Below are 25,584 nucleotides of genomic sequence, written 5' to 3' on the forward strand. Positions count from 1 at the left end.
CTGCAAAAGCTTGTATGCAGATAATTAATCTGCTTTGAGCACAAATTCCTTTTCATACATTTCAGCATGTAGTCTTTTCGTGTTAAGGAAGTCCATATTCTGTGGCTGAACGCAAATCAACCACATCCATGCAGTTTTACACAGTTTTCAGTTTGATTAGCTGTTTGTCTTGCAAACTTGACCCGATTTTCACAACATTCTGCACACAGCACAGTGTTGACGCGCTTTGTCTGCTAGGAAATTTGATCTTTAGCACTGTGAAACACAAACACTTTCAATATTGAGGACACACACAATGTAACACTTAAATGCCGTCTGCTGGAGTGCCTAAATTCTCAGCCCACAAAACCTTGCAATCTTGAAACGGTGCAATTTTAAAAATCTTCAGTCTCCACCTAACTTTAAGTGCAGTCTATTTTAACCACTCATAATAGTTCTGTTTCACAGAGTGATCTTTGTTTTTGTCTCTGTCTTTTTAACCATGAATCAGTGACACGCAAAACAAGCAACAAACTGGAAGGGATCTATAAATTCCTTACAAGAAATTTTCACATTAAATTATGTTGACATTCAGTCTGTGGTACATTATTAAAACGCACAGTATCACCGTACTTTGCTTTTGTGTGCTTGTTATTCCCATAACCAAGCTAATACATCGTCAGGCTCACGGTATAATGTACCGACTGTGATATTCTCTTGTTGTTCATCAATAAAAAAGAATACACACGTCTGCAGTTTGAATGTTTTTCTTGAGTGCGCTGAAGCTGGTGCCCTCACCACTGAAATGTTCCCAGCTCTGGGGCACTGGCTGATACCAGGCCAGCCCTATAAATGCAAATGTCCGTTGCTGACTGACTGAAGCTACACCATTGGTCCGATGGCCAAGTGTTGGATTGGTTGTTGGCAGTTGCTCTTTCTAAATGAACTGGCGTGAACAGTTTCTTCAAAGTGATGCCATGAGGGGGGAGTTTACAGGCAGTGTTGCAAACTTTGTTGCCTTTGTCACTAGATTTAAAGAGTTTTCAGATCCTTTCAGCTAATTTTTGTCAAAAAAGCACTTAGTGACAAATTAACTACTTTCTGTAGAAGAGAGTCGCTTAGCAAGTGCGAGGTTGGACTTTCCCTCTGCAGGCACTGCACAGCAGGTGACATAGATGTGAATGAGTTTGTCACTTTCTCTCTGAGTCATTTACAAGTAAATATTGCTGAAATCACAGCACAGCTTTTGCTTTCAACTTATGTGTGCTGTGATTTTATTAGACGATGTCACGGTTATGAAATCAGGATTTTAGCAGAGCAGCAGCTTGGAAAAGGCCAGGAGGTGACTACTGGTTAACATGTTGTCTTAATGGGCAACGTTTCAGTCACTATTTCATATTTGTTCCGTTGTCTGACAATAGAAACAGAAAAACATGTAAACAAGAACAGCTTTATTGGGAATTTGGCTGAATTAATAAAGCGTTTGTGATAAAGGGCTGAAACTGCCTGACAATGAGCAGGATTCAAATACAAAGCGATGACGAAATGAATACGCCAATTAGGGCATTACATCATCTGGTGACATTTAATGATTTTTTGAGCAGCTTTAGCTACTTTACATTGAAAGTAGTTTTTACAGCAGTTCCACAACAGTTCTCAGATACTTCCTCAGCAACTTCACACATTGGCCAATACGCAGTGAAGCTACACTAGGTTTTGACCTGGTCTTGTTTATTTCACTACATGCAAGCTTTTTTTGTTGTTGTTCAATAACTTTGTAAATTTTATTATATATTCTGGTTAAATAAAATTAGTTCATTGGCATTTATTTTTGATGCTATTCTAAATGTTGTACTTAAAATTCAGGGGTTACAGTAATTATATCCAGGACTGTGGGCCAGGCATTTAATTATGGACACTTATTCCCTATTAGTGTTCCTGACTTTCAGCTGAAGTTTGGCCATTACAGCAGCTGGATGTACTCTCAGGCCAAATCTCCCTCTCTCCCACCTGGGCACCTTTACTACGATAAAAAAAGCAATTTGCTCATACTCTAAAACCACAGTAGCCTGGATGGTTTTCTCCCAATTTCTCATTATCCACATCTAAATAGGCTATTGTATGGTGGGTATTGTATCTGGCTGGGGCTGACAGAGGTTGCATTGTAGACTGGCTTACAAGAGACTGTGATAAAAAAAAAAAAAGGTACAATGAGACTAAAATTAGAACAATTGTTTGCAACAGAAAGAGTAAACAACTTGGTTCGATAAACATGGGTCACATAGGATAAATAAATAAATTAACTAACCATTTAAATGCAGATTCTTTCAATACTACAATTAATGTTGGCATCAATTTTACCTTCCTGCGCTATTATTATGAACAGCAAGTGGTACACTAGGTGCTAAATATACAGTAAATGTTATGTGTGTGCATATACAGTGCATGTCAAAGGTACTATAATAACACTTTGATTGGTGCTGTATAAATGAAAGGGTTTTCTTTGGCACGGCAGCGCTTTAAGTTAAATGTTAATGTCCACAACAGACATGGACATGGAGATGACCTTTGGTTTTCCAATTGAGTGGCCCATAAAAACTTTATTATATGACATGGTTGCTGTCTACAGAGACATGCAGTGTCACTTCAGTTGTCACTGAAGTTCAATTAGTGAGAGAATATAATATCTCCAACTTTCATTCATTCATCTTCTATGCTGCTTGATCTGTCAGGGTCGCGGGGAGCTGAAGCCTATCCCAGCAGACTATGGGCGAGAGGAGGGGTACACCCTGGACTGGTCGCCAGTCAATCGCAGGGCCGACACACAACAACAGACAACCACTCATGCACACACTCACACCTAGGGGCAATTGAGAGTAGCCAGTTAACCTAATGTGCATGTTTTGGGGATTGTGGGAGCAAGCCAGAGTGCCAGGAGAAAACCCACGCTTATCTCCAACTTCAGTAACACATTTCATATGATGAGTGAGGTAACTGAGCTCCCTGTTACACCCCCCTCAGGTTGCTTATGATGTGTAAATGCTCCTTGACCCATGATGTCCTCTTCCCTCAGGTGTATTTGGTCTAGTCTGAAAGAGAGGAAACCAATAAAGAGGGGGCAGGCACCTTGGCTCACTCTCTTCCACCTCCCAGCCACTGCAGCAAAAGTTGGGGTTTTGTGACTGAATGATTTTGCGTTCTGTTTTGTTGTGTTGCTATTTTTTTATGGGTCTTGTAGTCCTGTTCTTGTGGTTTTTATTTTTCTTAGGTTTAGCTTTTATGTGGGTTTAGATTAGAGACACCAGATCCTACAACCTTTCAGGACTGGTCTGAGTGGCTCCCCTTATTTTTGTTCATTTTTGCTGGCCCATCAGATTTCTGTTGTTTGCTGTGGATATTGATTATGGATATTTTTCCTTTTGCTTACTAACGAATGGAAAGTTTTGCTGTATGGGCATGCATGGCTTCCAATGGCAGTGGGTCACTAGTGTTTATTGATGATGTGACAAAAGACAGAAGCAGCCGGATGAATTCTGAAATGTATAGGGATATACTTTCTGCTCAGATTCAGCCAAATGCAGCAAAGTTGATTAGACAGTGCTTCACAGTACAGATGGACAATGACCTAAAACATACTGTGAAAGCAACGTAGGGTTTTTTTAAGGCAAAGAAGTGGAATATTCTGCAATGGCCCAGTCAATCACCAGATCTCAACACGATCCAGCATGCATTTCACTTGCTTAAGACAAAACTTAAGGCAGAAAGACCCACAAACAAGCAACAACAAAAGACAGCTACAACCCCCTACCCCTAACCACATTATCTCTTGATTACATATTTCATGCTTAAAGGCTGTATTTGCAGAGATATCATCAAAGAAGTAAAATATGATCAACTCTAATTTTGACATGGGGTTTAAGATTAGCGTTACTACCACACACATAAAAATCTGACCGTCAATTTGCATTTTGGTTTCCTAACTGTAAATTGTACAGAGGGAAATATATTTTTGTTTCTGTGTCTTTTTCAGAAAATGAAAAAAAAAAGTTTTGGTTTCTGCTGTCAAGAAATATCTGTTGCCAGACATATAAAAAAAAAAAACTATTGCAGTTATATTTTTTAAAATATAGGTCTCAAAAGGAGAATTTTTGTTTGTTTTCTTGTTTCTGTGTTCTTTTGCTAAAACAAAAAAGCAAGTTTTTTTTTTTTTTTTTCATTTCCCCTGCTATCATTCTAGTAGTGACATGTACACTGACTCAGAAAGTTAGACTCTTGGCCCAGAGAATCATCAATTAGAATAAAAATAAATAAATAAACAAAATAAAATAAAAAAAAATGTATACCCATACCAAAGATGCATTAAGAGTGCAAACACAAGTCCGCCCTTCTCTCTCTCTCCACCCACGCTGCTCCAGCAGATCCAGGGAGGGCACTCATGCTTAATGAATTGAGACAGAAGGCCAGATAAATGTGACCAGTTCAGTAAAGGCAGCAGGCAGCCACAGAGAGAGGCTGCGGCCTGCTAGCTATGTTACATATACAGGGAGCACCGGCGGCGCCCTTTAGTCCGATCCCTACATCTAATACGACCTAAAAGCCTTAGATGAGAGCAACACATGCTGGGTAAGTGGTTGAAAATGGGACATGGAAAAGGTTTTAGGACATTCCAAGAACAAAGCATACAGCGAGCGTCTCTTCTAATCTATGAGATATTTCCCCGTAGTATGGGTTATGGGCTTGTGTGTATGTGTGTCTCTGGGTGTATGTGTTGGCCAGTATACGAGTGGATGCATACATGCATAGCTGATTGATTCTGTGTGCACAATTCTGTGTATACATGTTTGCTCATGCCTGTGGTTGTGTGTTTGTGTGTTTACATGCGTGCCTGTATACAGTGTAAGAATGTGTGTGAGGGAGGGCAGAGTATGTGCATGTTCTTTTGTTTTTTTTCCAGGTCTCCAAATGTTTGTGTGTTACTATGTCAGTATGCTTCCTCTGCTTGTTGGGTGAGTTTGTGTGTTGTCTATCCATTTGAGAGACTGTTCTTTTGTGTATTTTTCAGCTGTGTGTGCTTGTGTGTCTCTCGCATGTGCAAGAAGGTACAGCATTATGTCTGTGTGTATTTGTATAACAGCATGTCTGCATGTTTCAGTACATAAACAGGTCAAATTTTTGTGTATGTGTATGAGAATATTTATTATTCAATAAATGTGCAGTGAGTTTGACACTGTGTGTGTGTCTGTGAGTGCGTGTGTGTGTGTGTGTGGGAGTTGCTGCTAACAGGGCCAGCACATATCATCGCTTATTGGAGATAGAGAAGATGTTTCCTCGGGGGTCAGCGAGCAGCCGTCACTTCACATGAAGGCAGCCAGGAGGGAGGAAGTAGAAAGACAAAGTAAGGGATGGGTGAGAGACAACAGAGCGGACAGAGGACACAGCAGTGTAAGTGTGTGTATGTGAGGGTGGGTGAGGGTGGGGACAAAGAAAGAAGGAGCTTTAAAAAAAGAGTAGGAAGTGGAATAGTGATGGAGAAAAAGAGAGAATAACAATATATTCGCCAGAGGGAACAAGGGAGAAGAATGAGGGCGAAACAAAGTGAGTTTGTTACATAAAGCTGGGATCAGACACAGGTCAGCACATCAGACCAAACACAATAGATAGAAGGCGAGCAGTTCAGCAGGAAAGACTAAATAATAGAAATAAAACAAGACAACAGGACGACGAATGCTACACCATCACAGTGAAAACAAGTTCACCTACCACCTCCCTTTTCAGGAAATACTCTTTTCCAAAATACCATCAAACTTATCTGGGGGGAAAAAAAAGGGAAATGATCGAAGCCTGTTTATTGGCAACCCGCATTTCCCCTTAGCTGTCAGTAAATACTTCCTCTCCTCCAGCGGAGTGAGTGTTTTGGTATTTATGGGTTTTAATAGGAAGAGTGTGATCATCATATTGACCGGCCTGCTCGGATCCTAATGGCTGCTTTAAATCTCAGGGAAACACACTGTATTCTAGGGTGAGTTACAGTCAAATTAACATGGAGAGGGAGGCTGGCAGGGCTGCTCCTGCCAGAAGGGAGGAAAACAATCGCTCGAATGATTGTCAGACATTTATAATGAGGAGGGGGGGAATAAACAATTTTCATCAGTGGCAGAGAGAGAATGAGATGGGTTGGAGGGAGTGGGCGGAATTCAGTGTGCTGTCCTTCCATTATAAGAATCATCATCTTTGAAACAAGATATTAATAAAGCGAGCATTGATCCAAGCCTTTTCTGTGTTCTGCATGTTATTTCGAGCCCGTATTCATCTACATGCAGAGCAAATTAAAATCTATCATGTTCTTTGCATCTTATGTCTGAGCACTGTAGTTTTTAACAAGGACTGTTACAGTGGGCGGCTGTGGTTCGGTGGGTAGAGTGGGTTGTCCACTAATTGCAGGGTTGGCAGTTTGACCCCCGCCTCCCCTCGTCTACATGTTAAAGTGTCCTTGAGAAACATATTTTCATGATAACAATTCAGTAAATGACTTTGATCTATTAGCGTCTCATGAAATACTGACAAATCTGAAGGTTCCCAAAGTTATGTCTTCAAATCACTCGTTTTGTCCAACCTCAAGCTGTAAATCCTGGCATGTGAGCATTAACTGTTGTGTTTCTAATCAGGAGTAAATGGTGTTTTTGTTAGGTACAATTTTCACCTGCAGAAAACGACTCTCTGACGGCAGCCACATAGTGTATGGCAGATCAGCTTGGTAATGGTATGGTAATGACATGCATGTGCATGTCCCCCTGTGAAACAGTGTGGCTCACTGATGTATTCTGAATAGTTTTTGGAAAATAATGGAGTTCTATGACACACAGGAATAAGGTTCATCAGGATATGAATACACAGTAAATACACTGCTAGCTGGATATATTCATTGTTGGTTTGGTTCTTGTCATGGGAGCTGTTGACAGTTTGAAAACCATCACCAGACTTATAAGTTAAAGGCCCTGAACACCCATGGTACACCCACGCAGCTGTTTTCATTCCGTAATAACTTTTTTCTCTTCTTTTTACTGAATTCTTTTCAGGACTGTGGGACTGTGTTGGTGGGTGTTTGACTGACGTCTCCTCAAATCTCTTGTTAATTTTGTCATACCCGATAGGGCAGGACAAACAACAACTTTATCATTCTTATAGGTACACTGGGAACATACTAAGGAAACGCTGATGTTACCCAGTACAGCTCCACCCATCTTCAGCCTGAGTAGAGGTCTAATTAACCATTAACAAAAACAACTGTGTTGGAGTTCAAGGTTTTTAAGTAATTTATCAGGTGAAAATTCCAAACCTATTTTTTTTTCTCTGAAGATATTTTGATATGTCATAATAAGAAGATCACACATGTAAATAATAAAATTAATGATTGATGCTTTGGTTTCAGGGTCCTGGTATCATTCATGCTGACTCTTTTTCACACTGTCAGCATGGGTACACTGCTGTGTAAAAGACCTGCCTCAAAATCTAAAGATCTGCTACTTCCCTCTCTCATTGTGCAATCATTGTGCATTTAATATCTTTGGTTTTCAAACAAACAATTTAAAAACATCACTGAAGCCTCCGGGAAACTGTATTGCAAAGTATTTTCAGAAAGAAATGGTTGCCAACCTCTGGGCAGAGGACTGGTATTAGGCCACAGTAAACTTACCACCAGGCTGTGAGGAAACTTTATGACTGGGCAAAAAAGCTGAATAATTCATACATAAATCTTTAGGCTATTTCTGAGGGACGGCCTATCTGTGCTGCATCTTTAGTCACCACTCTGTTACAGCCACAACAACAGGATACTGACTTTGGATTAAACTAGGTCACCAGCGGTCCATTGATGGCTTAGTTAATAAATAATTAATAATTCAAAAAATAATTGATAAGAAATAATACATTAGCTGCCCCTAATCAGTAATGCAATATAAGAGGATAATTTATTCCATTGACAAATACCACTTATAGTGGTTCTGTGGATTAACAGATAAATGGCAAATCGATCAATGTGTACCACATACCAATAATGTGAACAGATGACAATGGCATCCGAATTGGCCGTTAACGGTAATGATGCTAATACAGGGAAAGTGGACTGGACAAATCTGACTTAGAAGATTAACAGATATTCCACCGTAACTGACAACTTGTTAATTAATACTGAACTGCCTCAGGATGCTCTGATATATTCTGATATGAACATAAATACCCACATCGTGGTATTGAATTATTTGCCATGTATGACAATATTGTGACAGATCTTAATGCCTCTACTAAGCCCGTTTGTGCACAACATTAAACCTGGATGGAAGGATTTTGTTGCTGAGGAACATGCTGGTCAGAATCAGGAAGGCCTAGACAGGGGTCATTGTTTGAACATAAAACAAAAACATTAAAAAAAAATTACCAATGCAGGATTTAAATATGTTATTTAAAGAAACAAGAACATTATGAGAGCTTATTCCTTTGCCAGAGAGCTGCAAAATAATACCCATTAAGATGGAAGGAGGTCAGAGTTATGAATAACTGTAGAACTTCCCTACCATCTAACACTGAGGGTACACTGAGGGTACATGTGGCCCAGACGAAATATCTGAGGTGTGTAAAAGGATCTGTTGGGGGTCTGCAATGCTTAGAGTTATACCCCCTTCAAGTTACGGCCACTTCAAAATTAGTTATGCCCACTTAGAGTTACGTGATGCTGCTGCTCTTCCACATCAAAAAGAGACATTTGAGGTGGTTCGGGCATCTGTGCAGGATCCCTCCTAGGTGAGATGTTTTGGGCATGTCCAACCAACCTGAGACTGCTGCCACTGCAGCTCCAGACCTGGGTAAGTGGTAGAAAATGGATGGATGGCAAATGATAGATCACATTAAATTAATTTAATTTAATTTAATTTAATTATATAAATGATATAATAATCTTATTTTATGTGCAGTGGTGGCAGTTATTCATAAAATCACAGAGACAGGCTTAAAACAATAATTTTGTCCTCTTGTCTCCAATTCACTAGCTGACAAATAATCTGCCATCTTGCCAATAATGTCTGGTTTTGATGTGGTTCTGTGCAATTTTGATAACTTACAATTTTGCCCACTTAAATTTATGCACCTCTCTTGCAGTCTGCAGACAAACCCCTCTTGAGGTGTGGTAAGAGCATTATTGTACAGTAATTTATTCAACTGTGTTAAAAGCTCTCTTTATGAAAACATGGTCAGGTCAGTCAGGTCAGATGGTGTTTATGATCCCGTTATGATGCTAGATGATAACAAGGCTTGTGGTATGGGTCATATTACTGCAGAACATCTAAACAAAGCCAGTCACAGGCTTTGTCCTCTGCTTGTCATGTGTTTTACAGGTTTCATGGTTTATGGTGTCCTTCCAGATCCTATCGCCTCTGCATTGTTAGTACCTGTCATTAAGGACAAGGCTGGTAAACTAAATAGCATGGATAATTATAGACCTATTGCCCTTGCCAGAGCAGGAGGTCTTACTACTGATAATCAGCTTCTCTTTAAAAGAGAACAAGGCACTGACGTGCGTTTATGCTCCATAGGAAACTGTTGCTAAATTTGGAGGACAATATTCAACTGTATTTATGTTTTATTAATGCATCCAAGGCCTTTGACAGAATTAATCATGACAAATTTATTTGTGAAATTGTTTGATAGAGGTGTTCAAAGGTTATATGCTTAGAATGCTTGTCTTCCATAATGCCCATCAGACAATGCAGGTTAAATGGGACAGTGTTATGTCTAAAGGTGTATGCCAAGGTGGAATTCAGTGTCCTGTTTTGTTCAGCGTGTAGATGAATGACTCATCGAAACAGCTGAATGGGTGTAATACGGGCTTGTCAGAAACTCTGTTATAAATCATCCTATGTATGCTGATGACCTGATAATTTTTTGTCTATATAGCGCTGGGCTGCGGCAATTACTGAAGGCGTGCTCACACTACGGCAAAGATTATGACATTAAATTTAATGCAGAAATGAGTAATGTCATGATAGGAAACGAGTTTTCCCTGTGTTTCACTTGTATGATATTCCTCACATGACATGCAGGGAAATAAAACACCTGGGTAATTTTCTCACTGATGATTTGAATGGTTACAGAGATATTTATCGACAATGTTGTAAACTCTATGCTCAGGCCATTATGTTGCTCTGCGAGTTTAGTATGCGCTCTGTCAATACCAAATGTAATATACCGATGTATACAGCTTGTCTTTGGTGTATGTACAGGAAAAGTAGTACGTGGCAGCTCATTGTGACTTACAGTAATGCAATGTGGTTGTTGCTTCAGGTTCCCAGATGGCAGAGTGCTAGTCGATTGTTTGTGTTCTGTTGTGTTCCTAAATGTGAGGAACTTCTAAGACATCTGATGTACAATTTCATGTGTCGCTTGGATGAGTCATAGAACAGCATTACAGAGGCTTTAACCAGCCCGAGGAAGAGCTGCACTCGATACTCATCCAGAAAACACTGGAGAGATAGCCTATATATGCTTTTATAAAGTGAATGATGAGTTGTAGTGGTTTTATCTCAAATGTCTTTTCTTTTAATTGCAATGGACAGTCTTGTGAGTCTTAAATCAAATTTGAATTGAAATAGAATTGTAAAAAATTGCAGGCAGACAGTGCGCACATGTTGCGGTAGATGCAAATTTGGCAGGTAAGACAGAGAGTGCCCACCAACTAGACAGACATTTAACTTTGTCTCTAAAGTGAACTTTAAAACAAAGATAATCTGAGAAAGCAAACTTGAAATAAAAAGTTAACCTTTTATGACAGTGACAGGCAGATATTTGGTCGATGTGACTAAATGCAAATGAGAGCCAAACAATATAAATGGCAAAGCAAGCCTGCGCTCATCATCTGATAGCCAATGGAATCGAGTTATAAGCTACAGGTCTACTCCCTGTTAGATAAAATGACCACCACTATCAGCTGACAGTGAATGTCATTGCTGGTGAACAGAGGAAATTGTTCCTTGAAGTTCTGAGTAATTGAATTTGTAAAAGTCATCGTATTACCCTATAATGCGATATGCAGATTCAGAGGGGTTCGCAATATACACAAGGGTTGAACCACCATCCCCCCAGCTTAACCGCACGCAGACACAGACACACATACACACAGCGCATCATTAACCCAGTTTCCCATTTCTCATTGCTTCTGGCATTGCTGTTCTTGCCTCAGAGGAAGTTGAGATATGTGACTATGAACCTCAGATGGTATTTTCTTACAAAGACACTGTGGAGACGCTCCTCACACTTTGGCTGATTATTCTAACGTCTCTGTGACATGACCTGTCAGGATTTAAATATCCTTGACAAAGCCTCTCACAGTAAGAGGAAGGCTTGGTGAGGCATTCTCATCCACAGAGCAGTGGATACGGTGAAGGACATAAAACTATACACACTGTGAAGCATATTTTCAAGACTCTCTGAGGCACGTTTGACAAACTGCAGTGTTTTTACATTTATACGCTGTATGTAAATATAGCCGAGATGGCAGACAGCAAAGCAGGGTGAAAATAACTGTGGAAACAAAAAACAATCTTTGTGGATATTTCAGAGTTTCTGCTAAATCCACATAGGTGAATAACACAATAATGACAGGCCCCTGAGCAAAGTGAAGTTCTAAGATTTTTCTTTAAATTTTTAAGCTGTGAGGTAAAAATAATCCATAAAACACTATTATATAGGGGATAGAGAAGTCTGAAGTATGTCGTTTCTGTCAAGCATTACATTTATAAAAGTGTCTGCAAAGAGACAGGCAGATGCAACCATCCCTACATGTTGTCTTACATACAATACAATACCGTTTTTTTTTTCTCACATATGTACAATTTGGTCATATGCTCTCTTTGTCTTGTCTTAAAAAAATAAAAAAAATAAAAAAAAATAATTCTAGACAAAAGGACAGATTACTGAAAAATCCAACATGTCTAACCTTTTTGGCTGTCAATGACAAAGTTGCCCTCCTCGTTTCCAGTGGTGATCTTATATGTGATCCCATCCCCATCAGGGTCCTTTGCCAGTACCGTGGCAACAAGCGTGTTGGGGCCCGCGTCCTCTGAGACGAACGTCCGATATCTGATAAGACACATATAAACACGCAATCAACACCCAGCTTTAGCTTCTCTGCAGGAGGACGTGTCCTGACACATTGCCATGGAGATGAAAATGAGACACATGTAACAGTGTTTTGTCAGCGTTTCAAATCAGTTTAATCTAATTCATGCACTAGTTCATGCACTAGTTCAATGCCTCAGAACAGAGATGCTCATGTGGTAACACGCAGAAATACCTAGAGGAAAAAAAAAATGCTGTTGTTAAACACCAAGATGGCTGTTGTGTTAATTTTACCAAACTGAGGGTACAAGAGGCCAAACTGTGAATTCCACCCCCCAAGCTTCCCTCTCCTACAGTAAAGCAACATGCAGTACGCAGGAGTGGTTCTCGACACAGAACTCATTTTCTTGGTTGTGTTGTCCACTGGGCGGCATCAGTGTCCTGAAAAACACTCAGAATGACTGAACACCTGTAACAGAATTTTGAGGGTCATCTTCATCTTCATCTGCTTATCCGGGGCCGGGTCGCGTGGCAGCAGTCTAAGCAGGGACGTCCAGACTTCCCTCTCCCTGGACACTTGAGCCTGAGGCGTTCCCACCTCCTGGTGGGACATGCCCGGAACACCTCCCCAGGGAGACGTCCAGGGGGCATCCTAAATAGATGCCTGAGCCACCAACCATTCTGATTAAAGCTTTTAAATATTTAAGTGACACTTTTCTGAGCGATGTTCAATAGAAACAACAGCATCAATAGATCATTTTTAAACTACAAACTGAATTTCTGGTTAGAACAATACTACCTCACAAGAACATTATGCATATTCAAGGTAGGGTACTTGTAAACAAGTTGTTTTTAAGTGTGATGAATTAACAAATCTGTGTCTTTGATCATCTGTTACAGAAGCATTTTACACTGTATATACATATAACCCATACAAGCTAACTGATTCACTTGACTTGACATGCATTTTTTATCAGTGCCTGCATACCAAACTGAGTTCAGCTCCTTGCTCTGAAATTCCCCTTCAGTTTTGTCTTTGTATCTTAGTGTAGCACTTTGAACTTCTGCTTTGAACTCTCTTTTGGCCTTACACAGACATCTCTGAACCACTGATGTGCTTGAAAGCAAAACTTTTTTTGAAAGGCTGTCCTTTCTACTGTGTTGACGTGAGGTTCACATTCTACATTCTTGGGACACACTTGAGATGTCCTTACAGGACTAGTTGATATCATAGTGTAATTCAACATACCGGCCACTCTGGGTCATTAGTTCAGCAACAAGAAGTGCCTTGGCATTAGGACAAAGACATTTTAACTAACATGATATTATGGCAAATCTTGAATGGAGTAAGCCTTCTAATTAAAATTTCATTAGAAACAATTCTGGAGCAAATATTCAAAGACGAGTTAAGTTAGAACTAAAACAGTTCCATAAATATTCACAAAATAATCCATGCTGCATGTGGCATTTTATTTATTGGAAATGAAACAATAAGCTAGCAGCCTAAGAGCAAGTATAAAGCTGTTCCCAGTGCAGTTTCCCTTGGAGAAAAACCTTTCTAGAAATCAGGTGTCAGTATATTGAAACATGAAGGAATAGGACATATCACTTCAATGATATGAAGAAAACAGCATCGTATTCATGAAAAGTCTAGTTTCTGAGACTTTTGTTGCCACCAAAACACTCAGAACCTAGTGAGGGGAATTTTATTTACTATGCTCACTGCAGTGAGAAATTACATCTACAATACTTCACATCAAGTTGTCCTTTCACAATTAATGTTGTGCTTACTCAAGAAAATCCACATACAGTTTTCAGTGGGGACCCGTCTTTGTTGGAAAGTTGTTCACGATGTCAGTCCACTGAAGATAAGTAGGAACAATCATTTGGGCTAACTGATCCTTTAAGTAATTGTGGGCATTTTTCAGTCTAGACCAAAGCTTTAGCCTGAAAGACAAACAGACAGAGCACTCAAACAGCCACTACTGCCTCTGTCTGTCAGTGTGCGCCTTTCTGAATACTAGCTTAAAACAAAGACTAAAATATGTACTCGTTCGGGTGTTGTTTTTCAATGACTCACGTGTGTGCACCTTAAAATGCAGGTGTAGTAACTCTTGCAGTCTGACATAAACATATATCCATCTGCCACTCCACCCGAGCGACAAAGCCTATTCATTTTTCACAGAAAACAAGGTGCTCTCATTAGGAGCTGAACGCTATGATCATGTTCTGTCACTGCCGTCTTTCTGCCTCAACAACTGTTGGACTAGTTCTACCTGGGAAGATCAGTGTTGTGCCACTTGTTTTTTGCTCTGTTTGTAGAGTGTTGCAGCATTTGAGTAATTTCAGCTCACACACTGCAATCCGTGCACTTCTCTGCAGATCAATACGCAAGTCAGGTAAAGGCAGATGCTGCGCTCTGTTTCTTTATTATGTCGTTTCTCTGGGGGGACATAGGGCACATTGATTAAAAGGCTTCCACTTGTGGTCTAAGGAAGCTATTTGAAAAATCATTAGACGATTGTTTGTATTTATCTCACCTGAAAGCCAGAAAGAACTAAACCTTTTGCATTCTGCCTGCAATTTGCAAAATTACAGACGCTGTCTGTGCATTTGAAATATGTGCTTGTAATTGACGCTTTCACATGGACTGCTAAGCAGCTTTTGTCCTGACTTTCCCAAACTGAGGCGACTTTTGCATTACAGATGCAGACAGAGTAATCACCATAGACTCAAATAGAGTCAGCTTACAATTAGGCTTATGATTACAAGCAGCCTGAACTGGCAACAACAGCTGATGTTGGCTTGTATCACAGCACATCAGCTTTGTGATGCTGAAAACTTCCACCATCTGCAGCACTGATGAAACAATGAAAAGGTTATGAAAAGTTATTAAGACAACAGAAAAATTAATCAAACAATTTTCTGGATCCAGTTTCTCAAATGTGAGGATTTTGTTTTTCTTTTTTTTATTATGGCAAATTGAGTACTTCTGGCTTTTAGACTGTTGGGTGGAGACTTCAAGAAAACATTTCGGGGTCTGGGAAACTGTGATTAGCATTTGTTCTGATATTTTAAAGACTAAATTAATCACAAGAAAAAAATAAAAAGATCAATTGCTAATGGAAATTATTGAGTTTGACATTTAATTTTTATTCTTGACCTTGGAAATGGTAGTTCAGAAAATCATCTCAGCACAGTGGTCATAGCGGCATTTTGATCATATCACACTATTTTCCTCAGACAATGGCAATTGTGAAAAGTATCTGCTTAGAAAGATTGTATACTATGTCAGAAACAATTGTTAGTTGCAGTTCTGATGTATCATAATTCGGCCATCCTGCTTGGACATGCTTAGTTTCTTTGAGGGGAAACCAACACTGTCATAACCAAAATTATTCATTTCACATCTGCGTGTCGCGGGGATCCACATGACATGCTGTTGTCCCCAAGAGTCCTTGTACCACCAAAACTGTATAATCGTACAGACTGTACCTGCCTATAAGAGAGCTGACTTCACATAAAAGGAACAAATCCACTAAGCCAAGTGTCTAATGCAGCATGTATGTACAAGGATTACCCCCCAAAAAATAAAAGTAAGAAAACTGAAAAAGATGTTGTGAAGATCACTATTCACAATGAAAATGGGGAGCTGACCGTGAAAGTGACATGGTAAAGAAGACAAACACACAACTCCTGTGTCCTGCACAGAATAAAAGCAGCCCACTGCATACACTGACCATTACATTTAAAATATTAAGCCAAGCATAATGTAAATTCCATAAGCAGACATCAAGGAGATAATGGTTCACTGCCATGGCAAATTTTCCAGGAGGCATTCTGAGGTTAATCCTGCTTGACACTTAAATCAACCGAACTTCAACAAATACCTCTCTCTAATGCTTTCAAGCAGATGCTCGTAGGCGTCTACTGGATGAAGGACTGCCTATGTGAGTGTCTGAGAGAGAGTGGAGAGAGATCAGGACGGATCACTGAAAGGAAGCATAAAGCCCAGCAGTCAAGCAACAGTGAGATGCCTTTTGCAATCGCATTTCCACCACAACTCTAATTTGGCCAGATCAATGCTGCAATCAATTGAAAACCGCCTTAGACATACACCGCCACACACTAATTACTTTTTAACCTTTTTGTTTTACTTTTTGTTTTAGTTTGTTTTCATTCGGTTGATCCAGGGAGAAAAACAAATGTGTCCCTTAGGCCAGCGCCTGATGTCAGTTGTGAAAATTAATTACTGAATTTAATTATTGAGTTCATTTAGTTCATCCAGATATGATGTAGATGGAGCATATAGGAAAGAGAGAGGGCAGTGGTGTGCATCTGTGTTGAATAGTTGGGGTTCAAGACCATCAGCTTAGTACTTATTACAATGACATGTTTCCATTTACTGGTTGAATTACTGCTCATACTGTGTATCATTCATGTATGTAATAGTCTAGGTGGACAGAGCTGGTACCAGAATTCTGTAACTGCCTTTGAACATACAGTGGAAGAAATTACAGTAACATTAACAAAACAATCTCCACTCACAGCCTTCAGGTGGATGTACCGGAGGATGTGGGGTACGGTGAGCAGCAGTAATAACTGAGTCAGACGCTGAAATATCAGCACTGAAGCAGCAGTGTTTGCTGTAGCAGGATAGGTGAGGGCTCTGACAGCTTAAATATACCATCTTAATAAAGTGGTGACTTAGATATGTGAGCAGAGTGTTTCACGTGAACTCATTTCATGAGATTTGCTTCTGTCAATATTCCTATGATATGTCTGATGGGTTCCGGTCCGTACACCCTTGTAGAGTTTGACAGCTTTATCTGTTGAGTCTTTATTATGTTTTTATAAGGGAGAACCCTCTGAAGGGACTCATAACCATTGTTCTTGATCATAATCAAATTGGATCTTTCTAAGTGTTGTACCTGATTTAACCTCATGTGGGTTCTTTATCACCTTGAGAATCGTTGAGGTCACATGTGAGTTGCTGGCCGACCCACACATCATGTGAATTGTTGGGGTCACATGGTGTGTATGGGCATGTTAAGCTGCCTGGGGAGGGATCTCAAAACTGCACTGTAAGTGGTGCCGTAGACCACCTCCTCTGTTTAGTGATGGTAATTCCATTTTAACGTAGATGTCTTCAGTGAGAACTGAAGATGCCATTAGGATGAGAAGTGAAATATCTTTAAGAAGTTCCTCAAATGAGTCCAGGTGCCTTAGTATTGTACTTAGAAAAACTCGATATGATTACGTTCAAGAAAAATGGGTACCCTTCCCAAAAGGGTTGTGGTATAACAGTCGTGCGCTTTGTACCTCTGTCATCCACCTTAACCACCTCCTGGTGACACTGCTGCCAGTAATACATGTTTATTCACTCAAAAAATATGTTGTCTCTGAATATAAGCTGATTAGCCATTATGTTTCATACAAAATGTATTTGCTGTTCCAGTTTAGTTGTATAGAAGCACCACTTCTAGGAAACAGGGTTCTGTACAGGGTCACCCAACCAAGTGCTGTTGTACGACTTTGTTATTCTCCATTGCTTCACATAGACGTTGTTTGAAGGACGCTTGGGCTGGAGCATTTTTCAAAACTACAAATATTTTGTTTGTTAAGTGTCTATCAATGTGGCGAATGGCAAATGTGGGGCTCAGGATCTGGCTCAAGGTCTTACTGTTTTTAGATAATTTGTATAGCTTTTTGAAACTTTCCCACCTTTCACAGAAAAAAAAATATACGTCATTATTAAGAACTGTGCCTCGTCATTCAAACACAAAGTTTTCTTCTGTTCTTCTCATATGTGAACTGAGGTTCGTTAAAAATTATAGAACCAGTGTGCCTCCATGATCAACTGAGTGGGAACACTTTGCTGGCAGCCTGCTGTGAATGCATGTTTTGAAGCCAACATGACCTTAGCTGCATGGGACCATTATCGTTCCTCTGTGGAGACTGTGCCATTTGTCCTTATTAACTAACCTAATACAGGGAAAAAAAAAACAAGCCATGAAAAATTTAGTTTTGTATAAGAGAAATCTGATTTGGAGGAAAATGTCTCCCAGAACAATAACACTAAGGTGATGCCTGAGCTGGCTGTTATAAAGAGATGGCACCAGACACAGATATCAATATATCATGACAAAGATAAAAAATAAATACATTTTAAGAAGAGATAAACAGGGATTATATCAGTGACTTTAGTCATCAGTCATTTCATATTAAAGAAAAACATCTATCACCACACACCCCCTTGACCTTCCCTTAGACATTCATATTGTCTTCAACAACATCATATGTCACTGTGGGGCAAAAAGCCCCCCAAAAAACATGTGTATTAGAATAGGTACTTGGACAACTGACAGCAAAACATCTCCCCCAAACAGTGACTGCCCGATCATAGCTTTGTAAATGTAACTAGGCACAGAAGGTCTTTCAAATAATGCTGAAGGTGTGGACGCCGGGCTGAAGCATTGTTAGTAATACTAACAATAAAGCATAAATCTAACATTTGGTTTTCTTTTCCAAACAATAATGATTTTCGACAGTAGGCTAAACATCTGAGTGCTGCATTACATTAGACAGTAATAATCGGATTTTACATTATTTTCTTAACATCCTGCAATTCAAGAACAGAGGTGAGTCCTTATTTCCATGTCTTCTACATGGAAGAGGACAACAGGTGAGGACAACAGTTTTAGTTTCCAACTGTTTTGTATTATTAGGTGTCATAATATCAGTTTGTAGCTATCAAATGCACATCTAAGACCCTTCTGTTGGGTTCTGATGTTCATTTGGGTCAGATGAAGACAGCATTTCCAACTAACTCATGAGCTAAACTGAATTAGCTTGCTAGAAACCAATAAGATCTACCAGTGACAGTTTTTATTTAAGTGAGCAAAACTCTGATGATCAAGGACTAAAAAAGAGAAACCTGTCTTTGTCTTCCTTTGTATTAAATCAAGGACTCACTGTTTTTAAAAATGATTAGAGTGGTAAATCTGCCATCATCAGTTATGTAAACTGCATATATGCTGTGCTAAGTTTGGAAACAAACATTGCAACAGTAACTTCTCTCACTCTCCTCTGTCTCCAACACACACCTGTAATCACGTCTACCTGTTAGATCAGCCTGTGTGTATGTGCTTGAGTGCACATCTCTATATATTTACCAGTTTAAATTAATTTAAATGCTTATTATTGGCATAAAAGTTATCACAGTGCAACTGATGTTTGAGATCACAAAATACAGACATAAACACACACATGCATACATGTAAGGTATATAGACACACACGCAAGAAAGGTGCAGGAAGCCATGTGGGTGGTTTCCTGGGCAACAGCCAGTTGATGGTAGGTACAGTAATAGGGTCCTGATAGCAAAGTGACAGCACGTACTGTAGATGAAAGGCAGCCATTCTGTGGCTCACCAGTAAGTGAGAGCCATGCAGTGAAGAGGTAGATCTGAGAGTTAGTGAATGTAAAACTTATGGAAATGTAAAAAAAAAAAAAAAAAAGACAAATAGTTCTCTTTTTTCTTTCTCCTCCTTTCTTTCCTTCTTTTCTGCACTGATAAAAAAAATAAATACATAAATAAATAAATAAATATCAAAACCACAGCCAGTTTCCAAAAGAAAGAAACAACGAGAATAACTTCAAAATAATAATGTTCAGTGTCATTTTTGGACCTGCAGTCTATATTTACAGTGAACTGACAAAACACACACACACATGCACACACACACACACACTCTCATACACATGGACACTCATTATCACATGCTTCCAACTCCAAGAATCGATACAAATAGGCCAGACTTTCTGCCTGGATAATGATATATTTAAAGACCTCTCTCTCCATCTCTCTCTCCTTCTTCTCTGTCCATCACATACATTGACGCAACACACATATGTACACACTCTCTCTCTCCCGCGCACACAGGCAAACACAATGTATCTCCAGAGAAAGTGATGAATTTTATCTTTGTAAATTTTATCTTCCAAACTGTCCTGGCTGAATTTGTTTCCTCAAAGACATAACAGATGTGTTTGCTCATTTCTGCCCTCATATGTGTGCATACAAATGCATTTGCACAAGCATGCACGTGTGTGTGTGCCTACATGGATGACTCTGAAGCTCTGTGTGTGCGTAAGAATGTCTGTGTGTCAGAGTGATGCATCATACATTGTCCAGTTCTGTTTTTTTTGTGGCAGCTACAATGGAAGGTTGAGGGCTACACAAGAAAAACTGACTGATTATTCGGCTGTCGCTGACAGTAAATCAATACAACCAAACGCACACACACACACACACACACACACACACACACTCACACACACACACACACACTAATCCCCGCTCGCTATAAACATCATAAACACATGCATATCAAATGCATGATGCATGAATGCACTTTATAACTACATCCCTCTGTCCATACCAACACCCAACTATGCTGGGACCTTCTCAATTACTGAATACACACACACACACACACATACACACACACACACACACATATACACAGACACAAGCACACATACACGCAGAGTGTGCGCTCAGAGCCTCCTGAGGGTGCTGGTGGGCATGGCTGATTGACCCTGCCTCACCAATCTGCCCAGCTCTCTGCCAGAAAATCAACCAATTAAAAGATGCAGGCGCCACAGCGGCACTGGGGGGAAAAAAATGCTGGAATTGTGGGTAACGGCAGCTGCGATGTTGAATTGGGAAGCAGCTGTGAGGAGCTGACCTGACAAGGCAGGACAGTCAAGCTCTCTCTCTCTCTCTAGGTTCTAAGTAACATAGCGCTGGTTGTCTGTATTTCATGTGCTCTATGTATTTTACATGCTTCACTTATAAATTGGTGATCACTGACTGTGTACAGACACAGACTGATTTTATGTATGATGGCTTCAGATGACTTCTTATAACAAGAGCCACATAAACATATTTATGAATGATCAGTGGATATTTTCCACACAATTATATTGATTTTTTTCTATTCAACTGAATCAGGTAAACAGCTGCTGAGCTATTTTCAACATGCTGTTAAGTTTAGAGTATTTACGCTCTAGAGAAAATCAAAAGGGTGGGAGGAACACATCAATTTCTTCAAAAGGAGAGAAAAGCACATCAGATAATGGAAACATAATTTTCAAAGCTGAACATGGCAAATAATTTCAGCAGACATTGGCTAAAATTGAACTAGGCCTGCATCTAATGATTGTTTTCAATATCAAATAATCTGTCAATTTTTTTTTTTTTTTAATTAAACACAAAAGCATTTGGTCTATAAAATGTTACTTCAAAGCCCAAAGATATTCAAGTGACTGTCATATAAAACATAGAATAGCAAATCCTCATTTGAGAAGAATAGAACTAGCGGATGTATTGCCTTTCTGAAGTATAAATGTTTCAGTCATCAAAACTTTCTTTGGCTCAGCCACTTGATTCATCAGCTAATCAATTCAATCATCAGAACAACCCCAAAAGATCAGCAACTCCTCAGAGTACATCACCGTCCACCGTCAAGTCCAGCAAAACCACATTCAAATTTGTTTTATCTCTCAAACAGTGAAGAACAGCGTGAGAAACAGAAGCTTAGAAGCCCAAATCTTACTTACATATGTTGGGAGAACTCAGGTGCCTCATCGTTGACGTTGGCCATTCGAATCCGTACCGTAGTAGTGCCAGTCCGAGGGACCTCCCCCTTGTCAATGGCCATCACAACAAACTCGTAGAGATGGTTTGGCCTCTCGTAGTCCAGAGGCCCCGCAGGGAAGATGGTTCCATGAGGGGAGATGGTGAAGTCCTGACTCAGGGTGTAATAGGTCAACTCTGCATTCTCCTCTGAGTCGCAGTCATTGGCTGACACTAAAGGTGAGAACATACCAATGTAGTTAGAGGCACTAAACGAATATGATACAAATCCACACATAGATCCCAGCCTTCCCCTTTACCCATGAAGCACAGACTAATACAATGGATTTATGTGACTCTCTACCATCACCACCTTTACTCTGGTGGTAGTCAAACTGAACAATAGTAACACCAACTGTGAAAGTACGGATGTTTTGATGGATCATGGTCAAATGATGAATGTAGCCTTCATGAGCATGGGTATTTTACACTCTGAAAACATTGGCATAAAATTGGTTAGGATATGGACTTTTGGGAAAAAGAAAACAAAACATTAATGAGATCGTTTTCATCCAACCTCCACAGGATTCTAGTACTTCTCAGACTTTGCAAACTTAATCAATCAACAAATGTGCAGTGAATTATTTCCTGTAGTGTCACTCGATAAAATGTGTTAATAAAGATCAGAAATAAATGATTTTGTAAAAGTGGAAGTTCTCAATTAAGCATAAGAATTTCATCAAGACAAATTAAAGTATAAACAACTTTCTCTTTCTGTATTTTTCCAAAGTTGACGTTTGTTTTTGGAGCAGCTGATAACAGCAAATTGTTGTTACAACAGTATTTCAGTGATTCTTTTAACAAATAGCAAGTAACTGGATCTCTTAAACATGTTTCTAAATAAATTGCATTTACTGAGCTGTCCAGAGAAAAACACAATGCTCCATCACTGTGTTCTATTTTTCACCTTTTCCTTTTATGTCAGACTGGGGACGGGTTCCTTTAGAAAAACAACAGGCATTACTTGCAACAATCTTACTTTTTTTTATGCCAGAATAGCATACTAACCAAAATCACAGTGAAGGAGAAAACAGTGGTTGAATCAAACAGAAAGTACAGTCTGTCCTCTCATCGATGTAGAGTTCTGTTTGTTGTTTCTAGTATTTGAGCACAGGAACTCAAAATCAGCACAGGATAACTATTTCTGCTCATGCTATGTGACCAAAGTGAAGATTGAAAAGAAAGTGATGCTCCCACTGACTTTAGTGTTCAGCTCTCTACACTTACGAGAGGAGTAAGTGTTATTTGCACAGCGTGCATTGAAAGGACTGTCATTTTGCAACATTTCTGTTTCTGCATCACACATTGGGAATCCATGGAGCCAGTACTCGCACAGCCACAAATTGATTGCCTTGCTGAAACTGAAAAGACCACCAGGGATTTGAATAAGCATATTTTCCACTAACAAGAACATTTCACCATCAAACTCTCAATTCTCCAATTCACCTTACATTGCATTTGGCTCACGTGCCCATACACACACAAAAAACAAACACACACACACAACCACACACATGCATACACTTGAATCAATACATGCACTTGCACCTACACACATAAATGCTCATTTACGTCACTGTTGGTTTCAGCAAACAAACTGTACTTCTTTATTTCCATAAGGCCTTGGGGACATTAACACACTTCAAATGAATACTTTTAACAAAATTTCAGGAAAATAAAACTATCTACGCTCATTAAAAGAAGATTTAGAAACTTTGTCAGCGTTAATACACACAATTTCTTTTATTTCATTATTTCAGCAAGGATCCAGTTTTATTTGTAATACATTAAATTAACTATGCAACCCACTCTCATGGCAGTTCATGAAAACAGTGAAGAAATTTTATCAACTGATTTGTGTACATAGACACAATTTTAAAAAAAAACTAATGTATTTCAGTTGGAAAAATATTTTTTAAATAAACGCAGTGCTGTATTCATTAACGGCAGTGAAGCTGCAAGGAGGTGGTTTAGGTGGATGGCAGGTGTGGAAACCGCACAACCGCCACACCAAAGTCTGATTTGTAGTTAGGTTTAAAAGCACTTTAGTCAGGGTTAGTGAAAGACTGTGGTTTGTAATGTAATTTTTTTTTCTGTATTAAGCCAGACCACAATCTTCTTCTTCTTCTTCTACTTCAACCAAGTGCTGTGAGAGTCTAAACATAACCATAAAAAGTTTAATAATGCCGTAGTCATCACAGGTCAATAATTTACCATTGACTATTTCATGAACTGCTGTGAAGTGTTGTGGTTTTATCCAAAATGTTTGTGGACTGTGGCCATCGGCCTAAACTGTTAAACTAAACTAAAACAAACTACATTTTCCAAAAATCATCTTTCTCTACCCCCATAAAGCAGCAAGATGCAAATATAAAATCTGCCTTCTTAGAGCCTTAAATCACAAAGCTGAACTGAAACAGAGGAGAGCATCCCAGTATTACTTGGAGGAACACTGAATCAAATCATAATTTGTTTTAATGTTATTCACCATTGTGTTTGTAAGGTCTGTTATTTAGATTTCTGTCAGCCCTGCAAGTTGGATAGAGTGAATTTACATGTGTTTACCCTGGACCACAGTCCACAGGACTTGTGAAAGTAAAATGAGTTTGAATCAATAGTTTATCATTTATTCACTCTGTGCTTTTGATCACCCTGAACCTGCTGGGACTCAGGTGGCTGGGGAATGTGGAAGGCCTCTTTTCCTGGAGGTGTAATATGATCCAGGGTCATCCAGACAGCTTACGTTAGCATGTGAACAGCTTGTGAACATTTTGTGTCTTTTTGCTAATTGATTAATATCAGGCTGTGTTCGGGCAGAACACCAATCATGTTATAATCTTTTGTCTTTGAAAAAACTATTAAAAGTGAAACTTTATGTGAGGTGATAAACAACTTCTAAGCCCATGACGATGGCTGGAAAATGAACTGCAGAAAAAAAAAGCCTGCCTGGAGTCCAGTCCCGTGCAGTCGTCAAACGCGTCACATGTGAGTCAATATTTTATTTACTAAGTAAGGATTTGTACTCTTCAGAACACCGTTTGAGCATTTATTTATCAGTAGGTTTCTCTGTAATCTTAAATAAGCGTTGTTGTGCTGGCATCACTACATGGGGGGCACAGCACATTTCTGGCTGCATCTTCCATGCCTTTCTAGCATATAATGATTTTGTACTGAAGATGAAAACTGCAGGGGCCTTGGATCTCTATGGAAAGCAAGATAATTGGCTTGCTTGGTACTCTGCAGTTTTGTTTTTTTTAAACTTGGCAAAGTAGACATTTGTCCACTCTCATGATGGAACTGATTACAGGATTACTAGCACATGATTTAGCAAAACGATGCTGGATGCCTATTTCTCCCAGCTCATTTAATTTAATACTATTCCTTTTAACCTGTTTAATCGCGTCAGGGAGAAAAAAAAAAAAGAAAGAAAACATCTTTATTTCAAGGCTGGGCTGTTATTGATGCACACAGAACTGGATCAGTTCTGAATCAATTGTATTTATTGTCACATGCACTGAAGCATTTTAAACATCTCTTAAGGGTTAATGAAATTTAACCGTGAAAACTAGGTGTTTTTGGTAAAGGTGCATTTTGCTTGAACTGGTTTTCCCCTCACTGAGTTTCAAGGTTAATTGCCCATGTTCAGATCTGAAAATTGGAAACCCCTGCAAGGTTTCTAAAGAGACATATACTGTTTGAGATACCATGAAGAACAGATGCAGTCAGTACATGAAATACTAAAAGACTTTTAACGTTGGAGGCTCATTGTGTAGATTTTAATATGATTTCTGTTTTGT

At 39.3% G+C, this 25,584-nt stretch overlaps 1 protein-coding gene across 1 annotated transcript in view; it reads right to left on the reverse strand.

The window, feature by feature from the left end:
• Positions 1-25,584, reverse strand: part of si:ch211-186j3.6 (neural-cadherin) — a 276,919-nt gene that overhangs the window by 160,283 nt on the left and 91,052 nt on the right. Inside the window, exons 6-7 of the mRNA XM_041034346.1 lie at positions 21,712-21,961; positions 11,963-12,105 (exon numbers count right to left, since the gene is read on the reverse strand). Coding sequence (XP_040890280.1) covers positions 11,963-12,105; positions 21,712-21,961 — 393 coding nt within the window. The remainder of the gene's footprint in view (positions 1-11,962; positions 12,106-21,711; positions 21,962-25,584) is intronic.

Source organism: Toxotes jaculatrix, chromosome 1 (genome assembly GCF_017976425.1).
Source record: "Toxotes jaculatrix isolate fToxJac2 chromosome 1, fToxJac2.pri, whole genome shotgun sequence".
Classification (NCBI taxonomy): Eukaryota; Metazoa; Chordata; class Actinopteri; family Toxotidae; genus Toxotes; species Toxotes jaculatrix.